The sequence below is a fragment of the Populus euphratica genome, unplaced genomic scaffold (assembly GCF_000495115.2).
Source record: "Populus euphratica unplaced genomic scaffold, PopEup_1.0 scaffold3991.1, whole genome shotgun sequence".
In the NCBI taxonomy this organism is placed as follows: domain Eukaryota; kingdom Viridiplantae; phylum Streptophyta; class Magnoliopsida; order Malpighiales; family Salicaceae; genus Populus; species Populus euphratica.
The window spans coordinates 1-9,212 of NW_011503659.1; the positions used below are offsets into that span (position 1 = coordinate 1).

At 27.3% G+C, this 9,212-nt stretch overlaps 1 protein-coding gene and 1 long non-coding RNA gene across 3 annotated transcripts; one reads left to right on the plus strand and one right to left on the minus strand.

Moving 5' to 3' along the window:
* The first annotated feature begins 984 nt into the window (after positions 1-984).
* LOC105119885 (probable glucuronosyltransferase Os03g0107900) lies at positions 985-3,881 on the plus strand. Of its 2 annotated transcripts, XM_011018076.1 has the most exons (8): positions 985-1,434; positions 1,511-1,657; positions 1,735-1,799; positions 1,928-1,997; positions 2,124-2,342; positions 2,950-3,093; positions 3,174-3,309; positions 3,390-3,881. In XM_011018076.1, exons 1-8 carry the CDS (start codon positions 1,063-1,065, stop codon positions 3,617-3,619), a joined length of 1,383 nt encoding a protein of 460 aa, XP_011016378.1. In that variant the 5' UTR covers positions 985-1,062; the 3' UTR covers positions 3,620-3,881. The 2 variants fall into 2 exon arrangements, with proteins under 2 accessions (XP_011016378.1, XP_011016379.1); XM_011018077.1 differs by lacking the exon at positions 2,950-3,093.
* On the minus strand, positions 2,344-2,955 carry LOC105119884 (uncharacterized). Its single transcript, XR_841207.1, has 2 exons — positions 2,829-2,955; positions 2,344-2,792 (listed from the first exon to the last, which is right to left on the minus strand). It is a non-coding gene; the product is annotated as an uncharacterized LOC105119884 (long non-coding RNA).
* Positions 3,882-9,212: the final 5,331 nt, after the last annotated feature.

A 9,212-nucleotide genomic window follows, 5' to 3' on the forward strand; every position in this document is an offset into this window, starting at 1 on the left:
GATACACCTACATACTAGCATGCTAACACTTTTGAATTTAAATAATAATTTATGTATCTTAAAATATTTAATTATTTTTTACTCTACTTCACAATTATGAAAAAGGATAATTTTACTATTTTACTATTTAAAAATTAAAAAACATAGAGAAACTTCTCTGTTTATATTTTTTTTTCTTAGCTGTTTACTTTTTTTGAAAAAAACAAAAGAGGTACTCATCCAAAGTTTTTTTTTAATATATTTTTTATGTTTTTTAAAGTAAAATAATCATTACAATATAATAAAGAAACATGTTTAATCATTTTATTTCCAATTAATTTTGCAATGACGAAGATAATATTTTAAAAAAATATATATTTATACTATTCTAATTTATAGTATTTTAATTCATAGTATTTTGTATCTAAAGCCACAATAAAAATCAGATCTCTTTTAATATGTTTTTAATAGAAAAACCTTATTTTTTTTTATCAAACATTGCATTGGAGATTTTTTTTAAAAAAATAAAAATTAAATTAACTAAATCAATTAATGTAAATCTTGAACCTATGATCCAATTTGGATTTCATAACCATATATGATTTCATAACCATGTTTTCTATGATTCTTTCAACCATCCAGGATAACTATTTGTTTTTTCTAACTGATTTTTTTTGGATGATAAATGATAATTAACCTTAAAAAACATTAATACTTTTCTATAAGTATTATATTGACAAAAAATAGTTGTTAAAAATAATCAAAAAAGTTTTTGAAGTGTTTGAGAGGGTAATAATAATTAATTTTTTTAAAAAATATTTAAAAATATATCAAAATAATATATTTTAATTTTAATATATCAATTATTTAAAAATTATTTTTTTTTAATTTTTAAAAATTCTTTAATAAGAGATGGGTCAAACACCCGCATTAATTAGGATACGAAAGCTTGATAAAATAAATAAATAAATTGTTGTAATCGGGAGTATTTTTAAAGTTTTCCCATTTTCTCTTCTCTTCTCTTCCCCTCGTCACTGGCTCACCAAACAACCCCACCTCCACTTCACTAAAACGGAAAACAAAATGAGAAGCCCGAACAACAAACCCACCAGAATCTTCTCTCTTCACCACCACAATACACCACCATGCACCCGCTCCCACCAGATTGGCGCTCTCCTCTTAGTCGCCTCCACTTTCTTCCTAACTCGCCTCTTCGACCACCCGTTCACTACTTGCCCCCCCTCCTCCTTAAATCACGACCACGCATCACAAAACGTCGTTCACTTTTCCGACGACGGATCTCTCTCCTGGCCCCAGATGGGCTACGGGACCCACCTCTCCCTCAAGATCTACGTCTACGAGGAAGACGAAATTGACGGATTGAAGGAACTCTTGCAAGGCAGAGAAGGAAAAATCTCTGCTGATGCTTGCGTTAAAGGCCAGTGGGGCACTCAGGTAGTTTCTTGCAAACTCCAAGGGCTTTCAGCTATTACTCATTCTCTTTTTATAATTTTATTCGACTCAATTACAGGTTAAGATACACAGGTTATTGTTGCAATCGAGATTTAGGACTAGAAAGAAAGAGGAAGCTAACTTATTCTTTGTGCCTGCCTATGTTAAATGTGTACGGATGATGGGTGGTTTGAATGATAAGGAAATTAACCACACTTATGTTAAGGTAATTTTTTTTAAAATTTAAATAATACTTTAATTCAACCTCAAGTGTAATTTTTATTAGTGATGTCAATTTTTCAGGTATTGAGTCAAATGCCCTACTTTAGAAGATCAGGAGGACGTGATCACATTTTTGTCTTCCCTAGGTATATAACCATTCTTTGGCTTCAACTTGAATTCGCTATGATTTATTAGAATGCTTATTGCGGTGATTCTCTTCGTCTATGTTTCTTGGGATGTTGACGTATATGTGCTTGCTTTTGTGCGATTGCAGTGGTGCCGGAGCTCACTTATTTAGATCTTGGGCGACTTACATTAATCGTTCCATAATTCTTACTCCTGAGGTGCCATTCTTACTTCTCGACATGCTACATTTACCTGCTTGAGTTGTTGATATTTCTATATGGTCCTAATTCTGTGTGATTTTGAAGCTTGTGGCTTTAAGAATGTCGGGTTGTGTGTTAGTGTAGGGGGATAGGACTGATAAGAAAGACACGAGTTCTTTTAATACATGGAAAGACGTTATCATTCCTGGGAATGTTGAAGATGGGATGACTAAAAGAGGGGCAGCGATGGCTCAACCTCTACCTTTGTCAAAGAGGAAGTATTTGGCGAATTATTTAGGCCGTGCACAAGGGAAAGTTGGGCGCCTGAAGTTAATAGAGCTTGCAAAGCAGTATCCACATAAGGTTTATTTATTTATATATTTATTCAGTTTTTGACAATTAGATTAGGTATGTTGTGTGATGTTATGTGATTTTGTGGTTACCCATACGGGTTTGTCTTGATGTGTAGAAGAACATATCATAACTTTCATTGTTGATTTAGTTTTGGTCTCTGTATGAACTTGAAGCACAAATTCTGAAATGTTCATATGGCTCAGTGTCCATCTTTTTTGCTTTTGAAGCTGACCATGCTTAGCTAATCTGTCATATATAAAACATGAATTATGTATCTGTTAGAATAGTCATAGTAGGAACTTAACATTAGCCTTTTCTTGTGCTCACTTCATTGCATATTTTTGCACATGCAAACTGAATCCAGTCAATGTATTTCTTTGGCGGTGACTTCAGTCTATGATTGGATTGGGGACACTTGTGCATTCCTTTGGCAAAGGAACAGAGTCTTTATGAGTGTTTGTGGGTTGTCACTTGTTTGTGCATTCTGTTTAACATACTCAGCCTTGTAAATTTGTTTCAGTAGGATATTCTCCATCGTGCTTGAGATGAAGATTACTGTTAATGCTCATATTTGTTTGTAAGTGATATAGCGAATGCATAATGACATCATAAACAGTTGGAATGTCCAGAGTTGAAGTTCAGTGGTCCTGAGAAATTTGGAAGGATGGAATATTTTCAACACCTGCGCAATGCAAAGTTCTGCATTGCTCCACGTGGAGAGTCTTCTTGGACACTTCGGTTTTATGAGTCTTTTTTTGTGGTCTCTCTCTCTCTCTCTCTCTCACACACACACACACACATGCAGGTCAGTTAAAGTGATTCTATGTATTTGCTAAACAGGAGTGTGTCCCAGTTATATTATCAGATCAAGCAGAATTTCCTTTCCAAAACGTGATTGACTACACCCAGATATCAATCAAATGGCCATCTACTCGAATAGGGCTGGAACTCTTGGAGTATCTAGAATCAATTCCAGGTTAAATTAAATATGATTGCTTCTTCCATGTTTTGGATACTGTCCTGGGTCATGCAGTTAACGTTGAGCTTGCTTTTCAGATGAAGATGTAGAGCGGATGATAGCTGCAGGTAGACAAGTAAGATGCTTGTGGGTATATGCTCCAGAACTTGAGTTGTGTTCTGCAATGCAAGGAATAATGTGGGAACTTCAGAGAAAAGTACGGCAATTCCACCAATCAGCTGAGACATTCTGGCTGCACAATCGAACTATTGTTAACAGAAACATGGTTGAGTTCTCAAGCTGGAAGCCTCCCATGCCTTTGCCTTGATCATTCTTAAATGCTTGTGGTTCCTTAACATCACTGATTCTTTGATTTGGCTGTCTACTTTTACTTTCCATTTGCCTAGTGCCACTGATTTACACACTGCTGATCATTTTTTCACGATACTCGTCTTTTTCTATTATTAAATATGAATTTTATGTATAAGCATTGTAGACAATGTATATAGACTTGAAGAGAAATTGTTGATGATAGTAGCATAGACGCTGTATTTTTGTTGAAATAGCACATGTGGATTTATCCTTGCAAATCACGTTACGCATTCAGTTCCATTTCCCATCATGCGTTTATTGAATTGGGTATTTGGCCATCACAATGAAGTTTCAAGCACGGTGGAATGCGATTCTCTGTAGGCATATGACTACTGTTATTCACCTGATATTTGCTTGGCGTCTATGTGCACTAAATTCCATAGTCTCTTTCAGGAATCTTTGTATTAAATTCCAAAGTTGCAGGTCCCAGTGGTATTCTAAACTCTCCTGTGTTCATGGTGATTTCTGTATGCTGAAACTTATTTTAAAAGTAGTGCTTTTGAGGCTGTAAATTTTATATATATATTACGTTTTTAATGAACATGTTAACATTGACATTATTACACTTTTTCAACGTAAATTTGCTATGTTCCTAGATTTTTTAAAAAAACATTGTTTTATGTGTTATAATTTATTTTGTATTGAATGTATTTACATCTGCGGTGTTTAAAAAATTACAAAATATAATTTTAGGTTAAAGAAAAAATTGGAGCTCTTTTTTCGCTCTCACTGTTTAAAATGAGTGATTAGAAAAGAGAGGAGAAAGAGGATTGGTGGAGTACGTTCCGATCATATAAAAGATCAATCAATTTTAATGAATGTGATTTTTTTCTTCAAACTGTGAAGTTCTTTTTTAATTGGTTTGGCATTTTATTTGTACACTAATTTAGGATTAATAGTGTTTATCAAAGTTTTTAATTTTTTAAAATGTATTTTTAGATGAAAAAAATTGAAATTTCACTCAAAGTTGCAGGTCCCAGTGGTATTCTAAACTCTCCTGTGTTCATGGTGATGTCTGTATGCTGAAACTTATTTTAAAAGTAGTGCTTTTGAGGCTGTAAATTACACTAATTTAGGATTAATATTGTGTTTATCAAAGTTTTTAATTTTTTAAAATGTATTTTTAGATGAAAAAAATTGAAATTTAGGTTATATATATATTACGTTTTTAATGAACATGTTAACATTGACATTATTACACTTTTTCAACGTAAATTTGCTATGTTCCTAGATTTTTTTTAAAAAACATTGTTTTATGTGTAATAATTTATTTTGTTTTGAATGTACTTACATCTGCGGTGTTTAAAAAATTACAAAATATAATTTTAGGTTAAAGAAAAAAATGGAGCTCTTTTTTCGCTCTCACTGTTCAAAATGAGTGATTAGAAAAGAGAGGAGAAAGAGGATTGGTGGAGTACGTTCCGATCATATAAAAGATCAATCAATTTTAATGAATGTGATTTTTTTCTTCAAACTGTGAAGTTCTTTTTTAATTGGTTTGGCATTTTATTTGTACACTAATTTAGGATTAATAGTGTTTATCAAAGTTTTTAATTTTTTAAAATGTATTTTTAGATGAAAAAAATTGAAATTTCACTAATTTAGGATTAATATTGTGTTTATCAAAGTTTTTAATTTTTTAAAATGTATTTTTAGATGAAAAAAATTGAAATTTAGGATTTAAGGTTTGAAAACTTGAATCTTAATTATTATTTTTCTTCTTCACTGAAAGTAAAATATTCAAGTTAAAGATAAGTCATATATCTGATTAACGCTATACAAGTTTATTCACGCTATATTAGTTTTTATCTTTTCTAAAAGCCTGATTTAACATAAGTTATTTTTTAAAAAAACTTGATTTGACATGTTATTTTTGAATTACTATATTAGTTTTTTTAAAAAAAGCTTGTTATTTTCATGATTCTTCAAGAATAGTATTTTACAAATTAATTTATGATGATTTAATTTGTTTTTTGTTATTTTTATTAGAATTTTTATAAATTTTATTATTTAATACTAGATCTGACAGAGTTGATTGTAAATGGAGTTTTATAATTTATTTCAATTTATTTTTTTATATTAGTCTCATGACTAGAGATATATTTGGCAAGTTAATTTAGGCTAAATAATGTTTTTATTTTTATTTTTTTTATAAGGTTATTATGATGTTACTCATTTTAATATTGAAGGATGAAATAAGAAGAAAAATCAATTTAAAAAAATTATCAAAGTGAAAAAAATAGCAATACAAGGAATGAGGATCAAAGTTGATTGATAAAAAGAAGTGAAAAAGGATGAAAATGTTAAAAAAAATATATCTCTAGTAAAAATAAATAGTAATGAAAAGAATTGGAACAAAATTTGAAATATGAAAAAAAAAATAAAGAGGGATGAAATTTAAAAAAATTATAATTTTATAAATTATTCCAAATAAAAAATAACAATTAAAAAAACATGGACTAAATTTAAAGGAATAACAAATTGAGGGTTGTTTTTAAAACTTGAAGGGGCAAGTATTAAATTGAGGAGAGAGAAAAAAAAGACATAAGCATGAAATCAGATAGTTTTATCCATATACACCATCTCATAACGACAAGAACATCTAGACAATTCCAGCACCACCATGGTAAGAAGTATTTGGTAACTAGATGGCTTTCATACAACTTCTAAAAGGCGCGAGGGTCACTCATGTGCTAACAACTATAATACATGTATTAACTATCTTTTTTTTTTAATATAACATTTATATTTGTTATATGATAAAGTTGCCCTTAAACCAACTTGATAGTAACAAAAAAATAAAAAAACCCAAACAAAAATATAAAAATGCCCTCGGATGTAAGCTAAAAAAATTCAATTTTAAAAGCATTTAAATCATTTTATTGTTCTTAAAAAATTGAAAATACAAAAAACCCTTGTATATCATCTTTAACATTTTTTTAACCTAAGGGTAGAATTGTCATTTTACTATGCATGCTAAAAGTGAAAAATACTTAATTTCCCCCTTTAAATTTGACAATGACAAATATATCTTTGTGAAATTACCAAATTACCTCCTTAACAAGTTTATTGGTTTTGTTTTGAAAGAAAAAATGAGATTTTTAATATGGATTGCTACAGTGAAAACCCCATGCCTTTTATATTTTGTTGAAGTTTAAAATAGATAATGATGTAGAAAGTGCACTACAGGTTTTTAATATAATGTTGGATATGTGTATAGTTATACGAATAACAATAATGTTATTCTAAGCTAACTCTTTTATAGGTTGTATAGAGAAGTTTTAGATATCTTTGATGATATTTATTCAGAAAGACCCAAACTAATGATATTATTAGTATATATGCCTATAGTCAATCAGTTAGTTATATTTGATACTAATTTTATTTAAATACAAATATATTTATTATTAATAAAAAAATTATTTTTAATATTCAGTTATGTTTGAATAATAAAACTAGAGTAAAGATATAAAGTAGTTGAGACAAAATGTGCTTTTGTAAATGAATTTATAATGTGATTCTAACAATGAGATTCTTATTTTAATAAAATATTGTTTTTAGATATTCTTAGTCAATTCTCTATTAAGACTTTATATTAATTTGAGCTATTAAGAATAATATATATTATATTACTTTCTTTATTAAAAAAAATAGTTATTCTAATAAGCTGAGAAATAAGAAATACCTAGAATTAATATATAGGTGTTTATTAGATGATATGTACACTAAACTCACACACATGATAATTTCATATGAAAAAATCATTTATCTTTATAGGAATACTCATGTGACAATTATATAAATGATTCTTAGACTTCAAATTACTAAGTTATCTTATATAGAGAATATTATACTTTGATCTAATTACACGTTGCATTAACCAAGGTTAATAAACGACTGGATATTAGAAATGACATGAACTATATGAAAGTAATTTAGTGATCAAGAGAGGATTCATCATCTTAGGTGAAGTAGGAAAAATATTTCACCTATTCTCGAATAATATTGATTATGAAATCTTTGCACAAGATGGAATGAATTTTAAAAAGAGTTTTACATCTTATTCAAATAATCAATGATTATATTATCGAGAACAAATATGATTTAACAAAGTATACATTCTCTTTGGTTAAATATCTAAATCAAAACATTCTTAATAAATGAATAATAATTATACTGAAAAGCTGGTCACTAAAAAATAAAATTAAAGCACTTATGACTTTTTAATATTTGATGGATCATGAAACATTACTGAACGGTGCACTTGATTTTCAAATATAAATAAATTAGTTTTAAAATTGATAATAAATTAAGTTGTTTAATTTATTCAATCTTATTTTATTTAGGATTATGATTTATATTTAGATTAGCATATTAAAGAACCTAATAAGTTACATACATTAAGAACCATTGGTAAGATATTAAACTAAAATGATTAATCAAGTATGACTTAATTGTAAATAAGTTTTAGTAATTAAGAACTATAATGTAATTAATACATGTAATTATAATTCTAGATATAGAAAAATCAAGTAGAATATAGATCTTGTTTATTTGCTGGAAAGTAGTTTACTTTTGAAAAATGAATTCTTAAAAAATAAATTATTTTTTGATATTTAGTAGTGTTATGAAAAATAAATTAAAAAATAATTTTCAGTGTTTGATTATGTTTTAAAAATGAGCTAGAAAATAATTTATTAATTTTTTATCTTTTTTCAAGTTTGTTAAAATAATAAGGAACAAATCTTACAAATTAAAAATTTAAATGAGAATAAAATTAAAAAAGATCTTATTTCATAAATTATCTTAAATAAAATAAATAAAAATAAAAATAATGGATATCAAATCTAACAAATAAAAAGGTTGAAAGATGATGAAATTAAAAAAAAATTATAATTTCATAAATTATTTCAAATAAAATAAATAACATTCAAAAGAATAAGAACAAAATCTGATAAATAAAAATTTTTAATTAAAAAAATGATAAGAGAAAAGAAAATAATAATCATAAAAATAAGCACCAAAGTTAATGTAAAAATAAAATTAAATTAAATTTTAAAAGATGAGATTGTAAAAAAAATCAGAATAAAATATATAACAATCAAAAGTTTGAAGACCAAATTTGATAAAATTAGCAAATAATATAATATTTTTAATTTTTTCACATATTCTAAAAAAGTTTTTTTATCCAAAATAAAAGAAAAACACTTTCTTGGAAATCAAATCAAATTTTTATTTGACTGAAAAGTTTTTTTATTAATTAATTTTTAATAAAAAATAAAAATAAAAAAGTTTGAAAAATGATTTTCAGTAAATCACTTTTCATAAAATAAATAGGGCCTTAATTGCATAAATTTTTAAAATTATTCTAGAATGGTATATAAGATATTATATTGGATATCTGCATAGTGAACATGCTAGGATTTTTATGTCTTATAATGTTTGCAAATTTGTCATGAAATTTAATTAGAATTACATCCTTATAATTTTAAAATATATGAAAATTAGACTTTCCTTTAACATCTAATTTGTTTAGAATACTATGGTTA